The sequence below is a fragment of the Gadus macrocephalus genome, chromosome 6 (genome assembly GCF_031168955.1).
Source record: "Gadus macrocephalus chromosome 6, ASM3116895v1".
NCBI classification, from domain to species: domain Eukaryota; kingdom Metazoa; phylum Chordata; class Actinopteri; order Gadiformes; family Gadidae; genus Gadus; species Gadus macrocephalus.
In genome coordinates, this window is record NC_082387.1 from 24,986,194 (window position 1) to 25,006,816 (window position 20,623).

Genomic DNA, 20,623 nt, shown 5'->3' on the forward strand with positions numbered 1-20,623 from the left:
TTTCTTTTATATAATAATAATAATAATAATACATTCAATTTAGAGGTGCCTTTCAAGGCACCCAAGGTCACCTTACAGAGCATAAAGTTATTATAAATCGTTTAAAAACAAGACATTGTGAAAAAATAAATTAATCAATAAATAAATCAAAAACAAGACAAAACAAACAAACAATCAAGACAGTGATCAGTTAGACGTTTGAACGAGTTTGAACAGGTGAGTTTTGAGTTGTGACTTGAAGGTTGTAATGGTGTCTGACTGTTTTATGTGTGGGGGGAGGGAGTTCCAGACCCTGGGTGCTGAACAGCTGAATGACCGGGCACCCATAGTAGTGAGTCGTGATGTGGGGATACATAGTAGTCCAGCGGAGGGAGCGGGAGGGGGTGTATTCTTGGAGGAGGTCACAGAGGTAACTGGGGGCTAGGTTGTGGAGAGTTTTGTAGGTGAGGAGTAGGGTTTTGTATTGGATGAGGTAGTGTACTGGGAGCCAGTGAAGTTGGATGAGGACACTTCATCTATATAACTTGCATCCTTGAGCATCCCGCAATGTCTTGTGATATTGATATCCCAGCTCAGACTGTTTTAACGGCCCCGCAGTCGACACACTCTCCCAGCTAAGGCGTTCTGTCTATAGACTGTAGAAATTGCGATAAAATAATTGAAGAGACAATTTCTCACGTCGGCAACGCAACGGCGTGTCGTTCATTTTATCATATAAAACCGTCAAATTCAAACATTGCGCCGACCATTGGAATAAAATAAAAATAAAAGACATAAAGCGGACATCCACACACAAACAAAGGCAGTAGTGCAGAGGTCAGATAGTTAATGTGGAGGGAAAGCAAGGTTGTACAGACGGGTTTCGAGCCTTGATTTAAAGGCATCAATGGAGGGGGCATCGCGTATGTCGGGGGGCAGTTGGTTCCACAAGCGCGGAGCAGCTACAGCGAAGGCCCGGTCGCCTTTTTGTTTGAGTTTGGAGCGGGGGATGTGTAGAAGACCCTTATTAGAGGATCTTAGGGACCTAGGGGCTGAGTGGGGGTGTAAAAGGTCTGATATATAATTATTATTTATCTTTATTTCAGACTCATATAGGTCCATATACACGACAATACAACAGACAAAACAACAACAAACAAACAAGAAACACAGCTAAAAAACATACAGACACTCTCTCCAATGCTTCCAGAGACTGGAAGTGTATCTGATGCTGCTTATCTTAGGCATGGTTAAAGTCATTATGATTTCATTTTTTGAGTACATCAATCTCATCATAAAACTGTACATCAGATTCCTGAGCAATGCATTTAAAGTGGGAACACCACTGTTTACAAACAGTTGACTGGCACTTGTGCACCTTGGTCATCAGCAGAATACTTAGAGCATCATTATACGCCACTCTCAATTTGTTATATTTACTTTTACTGTATCTGCACCACAAGTGGGCAGTATATAGTGGAGTACAATAAGCTTTAAAAAGGGCAATCTTAACATCATCAGTACACATATGACATTTTCGTGACAACATGTTAGCTTGTGCATATAATTGACAGTATTGTCTCTGAACATCATCATCATCACTGAGGTCGTCCCTTATGATGTGACCCAGATATCTGACCTTATCCACAACATTGAGCACCTTGTCAGCCAAAAGAAAAGAAGGGAATGTTGCATCCCTATCTTCCTTAGTTTTCAAAATCATGACTACACTCTTTTTGGGATTAAACTTAATATCAAAGAGCTGTCCATAGTCAGAACACACTCTGAGCAACTGCTGAAGGCCAGCTGAACTGGGGGTCATGATGACCAGGTCATCAGCATACATTAAATGATTAAGTAGCCTTTCTCCCACCATGCATCCAGTCCTGCACATTTTGAGTCTTTTAGAGAGTCCATCCATATACAGATTAAAAAGTACTGGGGATAAAATCCCTCCCTTTTTGACCCCGTTTGTCACTGAAAAGGGCTCTGATATAGAATCTCCCCATCTGACTTGCATGGTTTGATGGGAGTACCAAAAATGCACTACACGTATCAAGTATGAAGGAACACCTCTTTCTCTTAGTTTAGCAAATAGTTTACCATGGTTTAGACGGTCAAAAGCTTTTGAAGCATCTAGGAAGCATGTGAACATGGTGGAATTATGATTACTGTACTTATGTACTGCCTCTTTTAAGGCATAGACACACATGTCCGTACCATGTTTGCTTTTAAAACCAAATTGTTCATCAGCTGTGACAATATACTCTTGCAATCTATCAAGTATTATTCTCTCTAACACCTTTGACACCACACTAGCCAAGGCTATCGGCCTATAGTTGTCAATACTCGAGAGCTTCCCTGTTTTTTCTTTGACTACAGGTACTAGCAGTACTGACAGCATATGGTCAGGCAGAATTCCATGCATTAGCATTCCTGACACAAGGCAAGTAATACCGAAGTAATACTGATGCTCTATAACTTGAGTACCTCAAGTGTTCAGCCGTTATCTGATCAAGGCCAGTTGACTTATTTAGAGACAATTTCTCAATAGCATTTCTAATTTCATCAGGCCTAATGACAAAATTATCATGTGAAACAGCACCAACATTAAAAACATCACTTTTAACACAGTTAAAAAGGTCTTTATAATGTCTCTTCCATAGATCAGCAATATTTGGACTCCCTGTGACCCCTTCTATATTAGAGGGCAACGGTACCTTACTATTATTTATAATCTTTACTTCTTTCCAGAAATCTAAAACATCTTTTTGCTGCAACTTTCTAGCCATTGAGTTTGCTCTCAAAGTCTGCTCGTTCCTCTTAATGAAACGCAGTGGCGGGCCGTACTATTAGGCAAACCAGGCATTTGCCTGGAGCCCCAGGCCCCATAGAAGGTTTTTGGGGCCCCCAAAATGCCCCAATGCATATATTTTGTCCCCATATTTATTATTTTTATAAAAATCTCTTCACAATAGTAGCATCGGGATGTCTAATTACTCATATTTTGATGATCTTTCCATGTGCACCCCCCTTCAGTCTGCACTACATGGACTATTCCATGTTACGCGCATCACGCTCATCACGCGTATGCAGAAATGATGTCAAATTCAAAACAGTAAGCGGTAAGAGAGAGAGAGAGAAATCGAGTGAGACATAAATCGAGTGAAACATGAAGCGATCGTACGAAAGCGGGTCACATAAAAAGAAGAAGAAAGACCAAAGGCAGGACTTTCTGTCAAAGCTGCCAAAGCTATCCAGCTTTTTTACAGCCACCGCAGTGTTAGCGGGACCGTCGGCGGCTCAAGAGCAGCCGTCAACATCGTTTGCTGTCACGTTACTGCTCCTTTCATTCCAAGTGGCTCTGGCTCAGCCAGCAGCGATGCTAATGACGTGTGTCAACAAACTGACGGAGATTATGCACAACTGGTAGTGAATATTGCTCATTCTCCTTCTTCCACTTCGGTTATTGAAATTGATGACAATAACGATAACAATGACTGCGAGACACATATTCTTGTGGATGACCCAGCACTCTGGCCCAAGCTGCTGTGTCTTGGGCAGGTGCACACATATTCTTGTGGATGACCCAGCACTCTGGCCCAAGGGCTGCAGATTCACAAAAGCATACTATTACATAGTAATGGAAAATGATGAGAGGGTGAACAGGTCTTGGTTAGTCTAGTGAAAGTGCAGACCGTGTTTTTTGCTTTTGTTGTTGCCTTTTTGGAAAACAAAAACAAGTGAGGAAGGATTTAAACACTGGAATAACCTTGCAATGCATCTAATCAACCATGAAAGGTCTGAAGAGCACAGGAAAAATACTGATAGCTGGAAGCAGCTATCAGTAGGTTTCCAGTAGGTCACAGCATATAGCTGGTGTGACCTCAGGAAAATGATGACATAAGGTTAACAGTCAGTCTAATGTGTCAACATAACTAATCTTATTGTTTTGTATGTTATTCTCAATTTGTAAATAGATAATTAACATTTGCATGAAAGAAGGATAGTGACTTTTGTTCATCCCTTGTATGGAGTATTTCATTATGCGACATAAGGTACAATAGACCGGTAGATGCAGGGGCCCCTAAATTACTGTTCGCCTGGAGCCCCCAAAGGGCTAAGTTCGCCACTGATGAAACGCACTGCCCTTTTAAAGTGAGCTACAGCATGTTTTTTTGCATCACATTCAGGACACTCCTTGGTTTGCCAGCATTGACCCATGCTTTAAAGGTTTCCCTGGCCTGTTGGTGGATTTCATCAATATGCTCATTCCAGCCTGGCCGGAGTTTGTGATTACACCTTTTTTTGAGATATAAGAAAAGGTGGTCAGGCCCAATATAAGATTGGGCCTGACCATTGAGGGCTTGGAACACCATGAGAACGGTCATAAAAAATGATCCTTTGTTGTACTGGCAGCCAGTGATGGGAAGCAAGAACGGATGTGATATGCTCCCACTTTTTTGACACAGTCAACAGTCTTGCTGCTGCATTTTTAACTATTTGGAGGCGTGATATGAGGGACTGAGGGAGACCAAGGTAGAGGGAGTTAAAGTATTCCAGCCGTGATGTTATGAAAGCATGGATAACTATTTCCAGATTGTGGTATGATAGGAAGAGCTTTATCTTAGAGATGGTTCTGAGCTGGTAGAAGCTGTTCTTCACAACGGAGGAGATTTGCTTATTAAAGCATAGCTCTGAATCAAAAATGACGCCCAGATTTCTAGCAGATGGTTTTATGAATGGGGTTAGACTGCCTAGGTCAGTAAAGATGTTTTTTTTAAATTTGGAGGGGCTAAAGATGATAACTTCTGTTTTGCTATTGTTAAGGTGGAGGAAATTATCCCCAATTTTTTAAAGAGACAGCGTCCCTATAACACAGAACGAAAACATGTCAATAACACAGTATGGGGAATTATGTCCACCACAAGACTACACTTTCTTACTAAAATGTTATATTACACTCCTCCTTTAGCCTCGCGAAATGTTTTCACACTTGATATCCCCCCCCCCCCCCCCCCGCCGACTGTTTTAGTTGTTTTATTTTACTAATGTTTTGTGTGTAGGCTATGTGTGACTGTAGACTATTGCTGTCTGCCTTGGCCAGGACACTTGAAAAGGATATTTTTAATCTCAATTCCGTATTTTTCTGGTTAAAAATAAAAACAAAACATCTTAAACTCTCACGTCAATGTACATTCGGCAATCTTGCCCTCACACGCCCCCCCACCTTCTCCCTCTCCCCCTCCCCCACACAAGCCCGTGCTTTATTTCACTTTATTTCGATCCTGCATCCCGCTATTGATATCCTCCCTTCCCCCTTTCTGTCTGTTTTAACGTTCTGTCGTCGACAAACTCGCCCAGGTAAGACATTCTGTCTATAGACTGTAGAAATTGCGGTAAAAGAAGTGAAGAGACAATTTCTCACCTCAACGAGCAACGGCAGGTTGTTCATTTTGTCATGTAAAAACCGTTAAATTCAAACATCGCACCGACCGGCAGATCTACACACAAGTCACGTGATCTTAAAGACACAGCGTCCTTATAACACAGAACGAAAACATGTCAATAAAACAGTATGGTGAATTATGTCCACCACAAGACTACACTTTGTTGCTCAAAGGTCATTTTACTCATATCCTTGAGCCTCCCGAAATGTCTTCACACTTTGTTGCTCAAACTTAATATTACTCCTCTCCTTGAGCCCCCTGAAATTTCTTGCGATATTGATATCCCCCCTCCCCCCTGCGGACTGTTTTAGTTGTTTTACTTTTCTTATGTTTTGTGTGCATGCTATGTGTGACTGTAGGCTACTGCTGCCTGTCTTTGACAGGACACTTGAAGAGATCTTTAATCTCAATGATGATTAGGATTTTCAACTAACCAATAGTAGATGCCATGCATTTTAAAATGTCAATGCACTTTGCAGCCCTGAATTACAGTAAAAGCTACTTAATAATTGATTTGCATGCATATTATACTACACTTTCCATTGAACAATTACCCCTGTTACCAATAAATTTACTCATTTTATAATGTAATCAAATGCTCACACACTATAGTTGCTTTCAGACAAACGTGTAAGTCCTGATATTCTCCTGATGGGCCGTATGTGTGAACAACATATCCTGACTTTGTACCCTGAAAATCTCCTGAATAATACTACCGCTGAGCAACATTCCCTCTTAGCTGCGCAGTGCACAATCGCGCACCGCTCCTGCGTTCTCTGCGCACAGCAAATATATGCAGCGCATAAAATCAAATCAAACCTGAACTGTAAGTAAAATAAACGCATAACAATTTATTCTGTACCATTTTGCAATGCATGATGCGGCTCACGTGTATTTACTTCAAGCAGCCAATCAATGCGCTTTATGCGTACGTGCCTCTGTTTAGCATGCTAGCGTGTAGCTGATGTTGCAGGGTGATGGCGAAAAGAACATCCACTCACCGTGGCACATCCACTCACCAAGTCAAAAAGAAATGCGGTTCTTTTAAGATGGAATGGCTGTCGGAGTATGTGCGAACAGAAGAAAAAGAGGTGAAACTGGATGAGATTTTTTCTTTTTCGAGCGAGAAAGGGCTGCTCTGTAAAACATGATGTGAAGCCAAAGTAACGGGCGAGTTTTCGGAGGGAAAAATGTGGACTGAATGGAAGTTGGACTACCTCAAGAGTCACATTCAGCAGAAAAGTCATTTGAATGCTGTTGGAATTGTACGAAGACGCAATATGGGAATGGGGATCGGTACATTATTGCAGGAGAGCACAAAAGATCGAGAGAAGAGGAACGAGCTGTCACACAAAAATAAATCCCAGAGCAAGTAAAAATTCTCATCGACAATACTCTACGCGCCATCAAAATGAATGCATACGTCATACCCTACGGCCTACGTCATATCCCGGCCCTTGCATGCCAACCCCCCTATTCCCCTGTTGATTCTACTGATGTCTAAACGACATTGATGTCCGCATATAAAGCATTTAGTGTGTGAATCACACTCAGGGTAGAGTCTCCTGAATTTCAAATGCGGAACAAAATTATTGAAAACGGCTTATAGGTAGAAAATTATTATGCCTGCTTCATAAAGTAAGGAGGAAATTATTATGCTTGCTTCAGTACGTAATAGGTGAACCAAAATGGTATACGTTGTAACATTATAGGCAAATTGTTATTATATTATGCGCTCAGAAATGTCTTACCGACTGGGGTTTCCACATTATTGCTATGGGTTTAATTACAACTAGAGGTTGAGCCCATGCGGAAACTCGTAATAATAATAATACAATGTATACCTAAACTGTCATGGCAACCCAAATAAATACATGATGAGTTATCTTAATATACTCATGTGGTGCAATTGTTTGCACTTTGAGTACAACTGACCTGAGAGTTTCCAGTGTACAGTGTGGACTCCCCAGTCCAGCAGAGAGCAGCTTTACTCCTGAATCCTGCAGATCATTGGTACTCAGGTCCAGCTCTCTCAGACTAGAGGAGTTGGAGCTGAGAACTGAGGCCAGAGCTTCACAGCATCCCTCTGACAGATGACAGCCATTCAGCCTTCACACAAAATAAACAGAACATGTTAGGAACTGTGATTAAACTGACATAAATCTTTAACTTATTACGTAATGAAGGAATTTTACTAGTTACAATAATATTCACTAAATCATTAGAATGACATAAATTATGTATTGGATGTAAAATGTGGAATAGATGTTTAATTGTGTTTTCTAAATATTTTTTTTATTTTTTTTACTACTTCTATATTCTAGTATTCTGTGTGTACGGAAATTCATTATACCTTAATTTAACACCTGCAAGACGTTTTATATATTATTGTAACTTTTACATTGAACTAGTATGTTTATTTTGTTGTGAGTAGAATAGTAATACATGTTGTTATTTAATATAATATAATATAAAACCGTTATGAAGTGATCTTTTACATATTATTTTATCCTTATATTCCAGTTTTATGTACATTGTGTATATTGTGTGTATTGTAATACATGTTATTAGTGAACCTACAGAGATTTTTTGGAGGCTTTGACAACTGGCAGCAGCCTCAGAAGACCCTCCTCTGAGGCAGAGTATATCTTCAGGTCAAACACGTCCAGCTCCTCTTCTGATGTCAGTAGGATGAAGACCAGAGCTGACCACTGAGCAGGGGAGAGAGATTCTCTTGAGAGACTTCCTGATGTCAGGTACTGTTGGATGTCCACCACTAGAGAACGGTCATTCAGCTCATTCAGACAGTGGAACATGTTGATGCTTCTCTCTGGAGAGGGATCTCCATTTATCATCTTCTTGATGTAAGACACTGTTTCCTTATTGGTCAGTGAGCTAGTTCCTGTCTGTCCCGGCACACCTTTCTTAATGTTAGTGTTCAGTGATCTACTTTTTTTCTGTGCCAGCAGATCTCGTAGGACAATCTGATTGGTCTCCACAGAGAGGCCCAGGAGGAAGCGGAGGAACAAGTCCAGGTGTCCGTTCTCACTCTTTAAGGCCTTGTCCACAGCATGCTGGTAGAGGTGGAGGAGTTTATCTTCACCGGAGGTTGGTGCTTCTATTGAGAGCATATTGACCCCCGTGTTGATGAAGGACAGAAAGACATAAAGGGCAGCCAGAAACTCCTGGATGCTCAGATGGACAAAGCAAAAAACTCTGTCCTGGTACAGCCCACACTCCTCTTTAAAGATCTGGGTGAACATTCCTGTGTACTCTGAAGCTGATTTGATATTGATATCACACTCTGCCAGGTCTGCCTCGTAGAAGATCAGGTTGCCTTTCTCCAGCTGGTTAAAGGCCAGTTTTCCCAGAGAAACAATGATCTTTCTGCTCTTTGAACTCCAGTGTGAATCTGTTTCAGCTCTCCGTTGATACTTCCTGCCCCCATGTAGGGACTGGACCACCAGGAAGTGGATGTACAACTGAGTCACTGTCTTGGGCATCTCCTCTCCTCTCTTAGATCTTTTGAAGAAGTCCTCCAGAACTGTAGCAGTGATCCAACAGAAGACTGGGATGTGACACATGATATAGAGGCTTCTTGATTTCTTGACATGAGAGATGATTGTGCTGGCCAGTGTCCCCTCTCTGAATCTCTTCCTGAAGTACTCCTCCTTCTGTTGGTTGGTGAACCCTCTCACCTCCGTCACCATGTCAACACACTCAGCAGGGATCAGATTGACTGCTGCAGGGCGTGTGGTTATCCAGATGCGAGCAGAGGGAAGCAGGTTGCCACTGATGAGGTTTGTCAGCAGCACGTCCACCGAGGTCGGCTTTGTGACATCAGTCCAGGTCTGGTTGTTCTGGAAGTCCAGAGGAAGTCGACACTCATCCAGACCATCCAAGATGAAGACAACTTGGAAGAGGTCAAATCTGCAGATTCCTGCTTCTTTGGTCTCAATAATGAGGTGATGAAGAAGTTTGACCAAGCTAAACTCTTTCCCTTTCAGTAAATTCAGCCCTCTGAAAGTTAGGAGAAATGTAAAGTGTATGTCGTGGTTGGCTTTGTCTTCAGCCCAGTCCAGAGTGAACTTGTGTGTTAAGACGGTTTTACCAATGCCGGCCACTCCAGTTGTCACAATTGTTCTGATTGGTTGATCTTTGTCAGGTAATGGTTTAAAGATGTCTTCACATTTTATTGGTGTTTCCTCCTTGGCCAGTCTCCTGGAAGCTGTTTCAATCAGTCTGACCTCATGTTCCTTGTTCACCTCTCCACTGCCTCTCTCTGTGATGAAGATCTCTGTGTAGAAGTCATTCAGACCTGTGGGCTGTCCTGCTTTAGCGATTCCCTCAGACATATACTTGAATTTCTTCATCAAAAGTGACTTAATTTTGTGTTGGCACTCGACAGAAGTAGGTTCTAAATGAGAAAACAACAGAAGACATCCGATAGTAGGTGGTGACATCAGTGGAAGCATGTCAATATTTCCTGTAAAATTATCAACTTCATGATATTTAGTGGCTTCATTATTTGTGGTTACAGAAGCTGGTTGTGACAAGGACTGGATCATTTATTCAGAATTTTGATTATTATTTTCAAGGCAATATGATTGGTCTAAAGATAATAATAATAATGATAGTGAATCAGTGGAAAGTGACTTGATATGCTGATATAACAAGATAGTGCTGCATCTCTTCCACTGAGTTATTGTTCTGTTGATTTGCAATTTAATGTTTAACATTCTTTAACCTGATAGACCCACAATAACCCTACATATCTGGATCAAACCATTCAACCTGATAACCCTACATAACCCTACATATCTGGATCAAACCATTTAACCTGATACCCCACAATAACCCAACATACCTGGATCAAACCATTTATCCCCCAAGAGAAAATATATTGAAAAGTTAGAAATGTAGAATTCTCACATTGTGTAATTTAGTCTGAACAGTGCAAATAATGAGTTTCATACTGCTCTTCAAAATAAGAATTTATTTACTGTTTTTAAGATAGATTATCTTCTGCGCTTCAAAATAATTGTCTCTACTATCTTCAAAATAAGAGTCTCTTACTTTCCCCCAGTGTGTCGGCCAGTTCCTCCTGGTTCATCTCCATCAGGCAGAGCTTTGTGATGTTCACCACTCCCTCTATGGCGCGCCTCCTCTGCTCCTCGTTCTCACCATCCACCTCCTCCTCCTCCCTCTGGCTCTCTGAGCATTGTGGGTAGTCGGAGAAGAGATCCCTCCAGAGCTTCTTCAATTCCTTGTCTAGGAAAGCGTGTGCATTCTCCTCAGCCCTCTGGAACAGAACAAACATCAAGGAGAACTTTACTCTGAACTCACTGAGGACATCAGAAGCATCTGTCCTGGATTCACGTCCCGCTGGTCTAAGGGGGGAAGCCTGGAGACTATTAGCACAACAAGAGATGCTTTCTAATGTTCATGTAGAGCTTAAAGAGATACTTCACCGGTGGGAATATGAAGGTTTTATGAATTAAATAATTCAATGTATTATAAATGTGAAAAAAAAATTGAAATCGGTTCATCCTAGCCTGAAAAAAGGCAGAAAGAGTGTTTTCATGGTCTCTGGCTCAAAGTAAAAAAACCTCCAACTACCACAGTGCATTGCGCTCGCTGCCCCGCCCACCTGTCGGTCTCCCGTCCCCCTCATTCCCCCTCAGTACGCGAGCTCCCGCCCCCTCTCATTCCTTATTGGTGGAAAAATTTGCCACCAAAAGTGTGTTGTAGTCCTCGGCCCTTCTAGCGGGACAAGAGGTTTCTCCCGAAATGACGTCAAACGCGTCATTTGACGTCATTTCAGGAGAGAATTAGATGAGAAAAAATGGGCCAAGGGGAGACTGGTTTAGACTGATATTTATTTATATATTTATTTATATTATAATAGCGATTTTATAATGATAGAACGCCGGTTCTCAATGGGTGAAGTATCCCTTTAAGTCAAATGTCATTTAGGAAATTTACAGACCTTGATCAGCTCTGTTTGATGCTGCTGTACAGACTGAGCACTGGTAACCTTTGACCTCTTGTGGGGTTTACTGGGGAGAGAAATCACAAATACAGTAAACATACGAACACAGTATACAAACAAGAGGGGGGAGAGAGACAGATGCTGTGCTCCAATATCCATACTATCCGTACTTACTAGTCTTAGTTTGAGTACGTAGGGCGTTCCAATTCAGATCGGGCGAAAATAAGTGTACTGAAAGGACCTGGATGGTGAACTCAAAACGGTCAAATCACAGAGTGTGTATCGATGTACACTTTTCGTACTCAACGGCAGGCATCTTAGCTACGTAGCGGAAGAGGGCGGAGCCAGGCTTAGCCAAATTTGGCACATTTTCCACATAGCTTGCATTAATAGTCATTAGCTTTGATAGCTTTTTATAGCTGCTAGGCGTAAAGAGTTCACCGTGCAAAGTGGGATGTTTATTGCGGGGGAGGAGCCGCGGCGGCAGTCGTGATCGTAAATTTCCGGATAGTGCACCACGGAGTATTCGATTTGGAACAACACTGACATCTGAAAATTAAACCACTTAGTGAGTGCGGATTAGGGATGGGCATGATTAATCGACGATCGACTAATTGATCGTTAAGAATTTCGTCGATTACGTATATTTTTCATCGATTAAACGAATGCAGTTTGCAATTAAACATTTTACCACATGGGGGCAAACGGTGAACTCTTTACGCCTAGCAGCTATAAAAAGCTACAAAAACTACAAAAATATTAATGCAAGCTATGTGGAAAATACGCCATCTTTGGCTCAGCCTGGCTCCGCCCTCTTCCGCTACGTAGCTAAGATGGCTGCCGTTGAGTATGAAAAGTGTACATCACCACACACTTCGCGATTCGACCGTTTTCAGTACACTTATTTTCGCCCGATCTGAATCGGAACGCCCTACGTACTCAAACTTAGACTAGTAAGTACGGATAGTATTGATATTGGAACACGGCGATGTAATCATGAGGCGGACGAGGCCACGGCGAAGTCTGTGCCGTGTTCCAATACCCGTACTGTCCGTACTTACTAGCCAAAATTTGAGTACACAGTACGTTCCAATTCAGATCCGGCGAAAATAAGTATTCTTCAAGAACCCGGATGCCGTACTCAAAACGGGCTAATCGTGAAGTGTGGATCGAAGGACACTCCCCGTACTCAACGGCAGCCATCTTAGCTACGTAGCGGAAGAGGCGGAGCCAGGCTGAGCCAAAGTCGGCGCATTTTCCACATAGCCTGCATTAATAGAGTCATTTTGTAGTTTTTATAGTTTTTATAGCTTTTTATAGCTGCTAGGCGTAAAGAGTTCACAGTTCAAAGCGGGATGTTTATTGCGGGGGAGGAGCCGTGGCGGCAGTCGTGATCGTCATTTCCGGTAAGTGCACCACAGAGTACTCGATTTGGAACAGCACTCACATCTAAAAAATTAGCGTACTCAAGTGAGTACGGATAGTGCAGATAGTGTACTTCCTTTAAGTATACTCATGGAAGTACGGGTATTGGAACACGGCCCTGGTGTGGGACCAGTGACGGCTGGTGGTGAATTAGGGTGGGTGGGCTAACGAATGCATTACATTTATCAATACTTCACAGGGCTCCAGACGCCATGAGGTCACCTTTATATCTCAGTTCATAACTTTCATAGAATGTGAATGATTTTTAAACAAGAATAAGGTGTAGAGAAATGCGTGTCATTTTTTGAAGCACAATTAGAAATAAAAAGAAAAATAAGGTGTTTAAAGTGCTTCACTGAACTGAAATTTAACATTTCAAACAAAACCATTAAGCTAAATAAAACGTTTTTTCTGCTAAAAGTATTAAACAATTAAAATGTTGACCGGTCTTCCTTTGAGCAAAATGCGGCTGTAGACGATCACATAGAGACGTCTGTGTCGCCGTCAATCATGAAGGACATGTAGGCCTATGTGGCGTTTCCGACGTCCGCAGGTGTCTTTTGCTTTAAGGTGTCGCCTATTACCCCAATGAATTGTGCACATGCCATCTCATTGCTATATGTCGGGTTGACGTTTAATCCATTTTTCTTCATGAGAATAATTTCGGATTTAAATTTGGTGAATGGCAACTGCACTTTGTCAATGTTGTGTGCAACATTAAATTTGATCTTGTCCAATTCCTTAGAGAACCTTATTGTTACTGCCTGTCGCTGAAATGCAGCTGTGAGAGGGGCCACTTTCTCTACACACTTGTCACGTCAAGACATATGCTTTTTTAATGTTTCGTTACGAAACGTTGTTGACCCGCTTACAAATGCACTATTACCGGCCATATTCTGACCGCACTCCTGACAGTAGAGCAGTGCGTTCCGTAATGCACTGCGTAATAATAAAATATTACATAGATGAGTCAGCATTTAATTCATTTGTGTGACAGAAACAACTATATTTCATGGATACATTTAGTTTATTCATTTATTTAAATAAATAAATTATGATAGAAACGTTTAAAAACACATACTACACATACGCCATACTGCACTTGCGCTACTGTGCTGTGATTGGTCGAAGGATACTGTACTGTAGCTACTGTGCTAGCTGTAAGTCCAAGGTCAGCATTTGGGCTAAACTAATTTAGCCCAAATGGGAAGCATATGAAGGGAGCGTGTCACGACACCTGCCAATCACAATGAAATGGCCGCTTACGCTACTGTGCTTGGGCTGAATGACTTTAGCCCAAATGGGAAGCATAGGGGGCGTGTCACGATACCTGTCAATCAAAATTGAATGGATTACGCTACTCCGCTTGGGCTGAATACATTTAGCCCGTTCACAGGAAAAAAACCAAGATATATCATATATCCTGGGTTTTTCTGTCACCTTTTGGTGCTGTTGCTGCTTTAGATTCTACCAAAATATAAAACAATATGTTCTAAGGTTTTTAATAATATTTTTTCATTTTTACTGTAAAAGGTAGGGAGGGCTTAGCCCTTGGGGGCTAACAGGGTTCTTGGGGAGCACTATAGGCCTACCACTCAAGGCGAGGTTAGCATCGAAGCAGAAATAAAGAACTTTCTGAGCCCCTGGATTGTGGAAAGTTGTTCCCCCGCCTTGCCAAGTCAGCACGGAGGTATTTGTGCATCACGGCAACGTCGGTCCCCTCAGAGCGGGTGTTTTCGGCGGCTGGACTGACGGTCACCAGGCTGCGGTCGCGTCTGACCCCAGAGCATGTCAACATGCTCATCTTTCTGAACAAAAATCCGTAGACTGGTTGGTTAAGTTATAACATGATTGTTTTTTTTATATTATTATTGTTATTATTTTGGGAAGAAACTAGGGTTGTGTTTATTTTTAGTTATGTTTATGAGCACCGGCTTCGAGCTGCATGCTCCGTTGCTTAGAGCAGAGTAGCGCATAACTATTAATGGATCTGGTTTAACTGAGTTGTTCATCTAATAATAAAGATCGCAATGAGGAAAACACGCTGTATTCGTATTTTCATTGCATTTTGAATATAATTAATTTTTTTAATTGAATGTAAAATATTAACGATTAATCGACTAATTGATCGTTAATTCTCCCGACGATCAACTAAGACAACTTAATCGAATGCCCATCCCTAGTGCGGATAGTGTATTACCAGCGTTGGGGAATACATGTACCGGCGTTACCCATTCAGTTAGCAAATTATAGCTAACTGTATTCCGTTACAGTTACAATTCAAATAGTTGGTATTTAGAATACAGTTATATTGTTGAAATCAATGGCTTACATGACAATACTTCTGTTTCAGCAGTTAATTCGTGCTTTCACACCAACAGCATTTAGTGCGCACTAAACGAGTTTGGTCCCTTGGTTCGGTACGTTTGCGTTGTTGTGAATGCAACCACCTCACTTCGATGTGAACCAAATCAGCCGACCGAGACCTCCCTGAACAGCTGGTCTCGGTTCGCTTCCAAACAAACCCTGGTACGGTTCGCTTGAGATGTGAAAGCGAACGCACCTCGGTCCGATTCAGTTCTACAAAGCATATGCCTCTTTGGACATAACAGGCACCCGCTCAGCCGCGCGATTTATGGGAATTATTGTTTGATTAGCGGTAGCTCCAAGACTAGCAGCAAATTGTCGGACCGTCAGGGAATTTTGACAGACACCCACATAAAACGAATGCTGGAAAACACAGATAAAATGCTGATGCATTTAACACATTCAGCACCAGGATGAGGGAGAAGGAGTTCGACCGGTCCCCCCCCCCCCCCCCCCCCCCCCCCCCCTCTCTCTCTCTCTCTCTCTCTCTCTCTCTCTCTCTCTCTCTAATAGCAAATATCTTCGTAGTTTAGTAAGCAGGATTTGATGCCGCATGCCTATACTTATAAAATGCAATTCAATGTGGATGTAATCCAAATATTCAGAATACAATGCTCAGATTGAGTGATGAAACGGAATACGTTACATCTAACATTTTTGGGCATGTATTCTGCAACTGGATACATTTTAAAAGTATCCTTCCCAACACTGTGTACAACGTTTAAGTGTACTCATGGAAGTATGGATATTGGAACACAGAGACAGAGAGACAGAGAGACAGAGAGACAGAGAGAGAGAGAATATTTTTCCTAACTTTTAAGCATCAGTATCGGTAGAGTCTAATGACAGTTAACTGGTCTGTTTTCATCGTCTGTTAGAAACTCCTACCTCTCCTCTCTGGAGGGGCATCCATCTTTAAAGTTCAGAGGAAAACCCATAGACCGGTCACTGTTCATGGAGACACAGCTGGGTCCAGGGGAGTCTGCTCTCTGCTGCTGGACTCTTCTCGAAAAACAAGAACTTGGATTTATGGACGTTTGATACATGGTGTATTTTCATAAACTCTGATAAATCCTCACCTCTTCGCAATAGACTGCTGTACAGTCTGAGCACTGGTGACCTTTGACCTCTGGTGGGGTTGTCTGGGGTGAGAAATCACACACACAGTAAACATACACACTTTCCAAACATTCCATCTTTAAAGTTAGGAGGAAAACCCATAGACCGGTCACTCTTCATGGAGACACTGCTGGGTCCAGGGGAGTCTGCTCTCTGCTGCTGCTCTGGGCTTCAACACAACACACACACAGCTTTAACTCCAATATCCATACTATCCGTACTTACTAGCCTTAGTTTGAGTACGTGGGGCGTTCCAATTCAGATCGGGCGAAAATAAGTGTACTGAACGGACCCGGATGGTGTACTCAAAACGGTGAAACCGCTGAGTGTGGATCATGGACATATTATAGAATGGACACTGGATTCCAAAATGGCGCCCATTAATTCCTATGTAAACTGCTCAATGGCGCAGGGCAACATCAAGAAGAGATATGCTTCCGCATCATGGGAGCCTAGCCAAGCTCTAGTTCATGACGTATCGGATGCAGAAATATGCTTGTTTTTTAGCATTGTAGCATCATAAGCGAGAGGTCTGAGAGATCGCAGTCGCATTGTTTCCCGACCATGGAAGAATAAGTTAACTTCATAAATATGAAAGATTGCTCCATATAACATATAATACCAACAACATAGTAAATGTACGTTGGCCTAGAAAACAATACAGTTAAATTGTATTGCTTAAGAAACAGATTCCATCCAACCATTTATGAAAAATGCTATCAATAATTTATATACAAATAAATGGTTACATATCGATCAGCAACGAGGTTGGAGTAGCCTACCCACATAAATATTTGTAATAGGCCAACACCAACATTGTTAACTGTCATACATAGCTAAACAAGCAAATTAAAAATCAATACTAACACAACTGAAATGTTTATTAGGCTATAAACAATTTTATAAAAATGATACTGTAATGAGTACATTTTTCGTAAATAGTTGGATGGAATGTATACTACGTTTAAATGTACTCTTGGAAATATTTATATTGGAACAGACAGACAGACTGTAGACAGACAGACAGACAGACAGACAGACAGACAGACAGACAGACAGACAGACAGACAGACAGACAGACAGACAGACAGACAGACAGACAGACAGACAGACAGACAGACAGACTGACAGACAGAGAATATTTTCCTAACTTTTAAGCATCAGTATCGGTGGAGTCTAATAACATTTAACAGGTCTTTTTTCATCGTCTGTTAGAAACTCCTACCTCTCCTCTCCGGAGGGGCGTCCATCTTTAAAGTTAAGAGGAAAACCCATAGACCGGTCACTCTTCATGGAGACACAGCTGGGTCCAGGGGAGTCTGCTCTCTGCTGCTGCTCTGGGCTTCAACACAACACACACACAGCTTTAACTCCAATATCCATACTATCCGTACTTACTAGCCTTAGTTTAAGTACGTAGGGCGTTCCAATTCAGATCGGGCGAAAATTATTTTACTGAAAGGACCCGGATGGTGTACTCAAAACGGTCAAATCGCAGATTGTGGATCATGGACGTATTATAGAATGGACACCGGATTCCAAAATGGCGCCCATTCATTCCTATGTAAACTGCTCAATGGCGCAGGGCAACATCAAGGAGCCATGATGCTTCCGCATCATGGGAGCCTAGCCACGCCCTCGTTCATGAAGCACCGGATGCAGAAATATTCTTGTTTTTATCATTGTTAGCATTGTAGGATCATAAGCGAGAGGTCTGAGCGATTGCAGTCGCATTGTTTACCGACCATGGAAGTATTAGTTAACTTCATAAATATGAAAGATTGCTCCATATAACATATAATAGCAACAACATAGTAAATGTACGTTGGCCTAGAAAACAATACAGTTCAATTTTATTGCTTAAGAAACAGATTCCATCCAACTATTTATGAAAAATGCAATCAATAATTTATATACAAATAACTGGTTACATATCGATCAGCAACAAGGTTGGAGTAGCCTACCCACATAAATATTTGTAATAGGCCTACACCAACATTGTTAACTGACAGACAGACAGACAGACAGACAGACAGACAGACAGACAGACAGACAGACAGACAGACAGACAGACAGACAGACAGACAGACAGACAGACAGACAGACAGACAGACAGACAGACAGACAGAGAATATTTTTCCTATCTTGTAAGCATCAGTATCGGTGGAGTCTGATAACATTTAACTGGTCTGTTCATCGTCTGTTAGAAACTCCTACCTCTCCTCTCTGAAGGGGCGTCCATCTTTAAAGTTAAGAGGAAAACCCATAGACCGGTCACTCTTCATGGAGACACAGCTGGGTCCAGGGGAGTCGGCTCTCTCCTGCTGCTCTGGGCTTCAACACAACACACACACAGCTGTTACCCAGACTAATGATGGAGTCATGATGCATCACTGCTGAGCTCTGAGATGGTCAACAGTCACAGACAGAGAGATCCTCTTCTTACCTCTTAGCTTTGCTCCGGTGGCCATGTTCCCCAGACAGAGTGGTCTTAGAGATAGGACCCTCCTCCTCTCTCTCCTCATCCATAGTAGACTGGAGACCTGGACACAAACACAACTCCATATTGTTTCTGTGGATTGTATTTGAGTACCAGACAGGAAATTGTAGAGAGGGCAAACAAACATAGTAAGGAGATCTATTGAAACGTATCCACGCTGTCAGAAACACCTCAGATCAAACCAGGACACAGACCTGGATCTTGAGTAAGAGCTGTCATTAATCAATCATTAACTAACTAAAGAGGATAACTGTTCTACCTGTACTCTCACACACACACACACACACACACACACACACACACACACACACACACACACACACACACACACACACACACACACACACACACACACACACACACACACACGTCGGCCACCCCCCCTGTCTGTCTCTGTGCTTTGCCTGCCACTCTCAACTGCTCACACCTGGCCTGCACCAGCAGTGCTGGTGATGCTGTATGAAAAAAGGTGAAATTAATCAAAAAATGTTTCTAGAGCTCTTTCACTTTAGCTTAATATTTACAGCGGGCTAATGGATTGATAAGAAAACCAAACAGCAAAACAAATATAACTTGTCTAGATGCGCTTACAGGAGAAGGAGGATTCATTATGGTGTCCCCAGCCCAAGAGACAGCCACCCATTGTTAACTCTCAATGGAGGAGTTTAAATAAGAGCTGGGACATACCATGATTAAAAACAAAGTGGGGATCCATATTAAAGTATGAATACTCATCGATTATTGCTATCAAATAAAAACGAATAATTTACCAAGTGAAAATATTAATAATTTGTGTTTCCATTTTTTAAGTAAATACAGTATTGAAGAAGACTCCCGTTTCCCCCCTTTTATCTGCTAGATGGTACGGTCTGACCACAACAGAGTGCTCACCTGTGAGCAACGGGAACCACTGAAACGTCTCTTCCCCAGAGTGGAGTCACTGGCATCAAGAGTGTAAAGATCAGGGTACTAAACCGTTATCGACGCTCATAAAACCAACAATAAGTCACTAATGTGCCAATAAACCTCCAAAGCACACTATACTCATACAGTCAAAGAGATCATCACAACTCGTCCTTTCAGCACAAAACAGGGAATGTTTTAATCTAAACCGTTTTCCATTGGAACCCAATGTGAGTTCTGTTCTGATCCTGGATCAGAGGTTCCATATAAAAATGCCCTCAACACATTGAAATTAGTTATTGATGTTCTGACCCATATTCTCTATTCAGACAGGGTGTCTCTCTGAGATCATTGACTCTTTTACAGCAGGAACCTGGAAATATTTAACCGGGACTGGTAACAGATTAATTTAGAATATATGAATACAGTGAGAATTTATGACCAATAATCTCAAGGGAACATGACATTTCGCAAACTTTACCTTATCTTCTCTGTGGTGAAAATGTGTGCTGCCCGTGTCGTATGAAAATATAAAAGCACAAAAGGATGGAAAGTAAGATCCATTGAAGGAAGAGATTCAGGTGCAAGCCAAAACACAAAGGAAGTGTTTAGAACCGAGACAGAACATTAACACGGTTCTAAAGGTTCTGAGAATAAAGATTGAGCTGCTGGGCTCCTTAGTGAAAACAGATCGAATGAGGAAGGAGGCTTTGAATACAGCTAACTACACCTAGAACGATGATTGGGCTTCACCGGAACACACACCCATAATCTGTGTCAAGTGATAAATTAAGACACAGCAACGGTTTGAGGAGGGGGTTGGGCTTATATCGTATTAGCTCAGGAGGTAGAGCAGTTCTCTTGAAACCGAAAGGTTAGTAGTTCGAT

The 20,623-nt window shown here is 41.9% G+C and overlaps 1 protein-coding gene across 1 annotated transcript in view; it reads right to left on the reverse strand.

Annotated features, from left to right (window-relative positions):
• The window catches only part of LOC132458832 (NACHT, LRR and PYD domains-containing protein 5-like), a 172,495-nt gene extending 151,955 nt beyond the window's left edge, over positions 1-20,540 (reverse strand). Inside the window, exons 1-6 of the mRNA XM_060053142.1 lie at positions 20,217-20,540; positions 18,779-18,875; positions 18,550-18,666; positions 17,558-17,674; positions 16,293-16,355; positions 16,102-16,218 (exon numbers count right to left, since the gene is read on the reverse strand). Coding sequence (XP_059909125.1) covers positions 16,102-16,218; positions 16,293-16,355; positions 17,558-17,674; positions 18,550-18,666; positions 18,779-18,861 — 497 coding nt within the window. The 5' untranslated portion in view covers positions 18,862-18,875; positions 20,217-20,540. The remainder of the gene's footprint in view (positions 1-16,101; positions 16,219-16,292; positions 16,356-17,557; positions 17,675-18,549; positions 18,667-18,778; positions 18,876-20,216) is intronic.
• Positions 20,541-20,623: the final 83 nt, after the last annotated feature.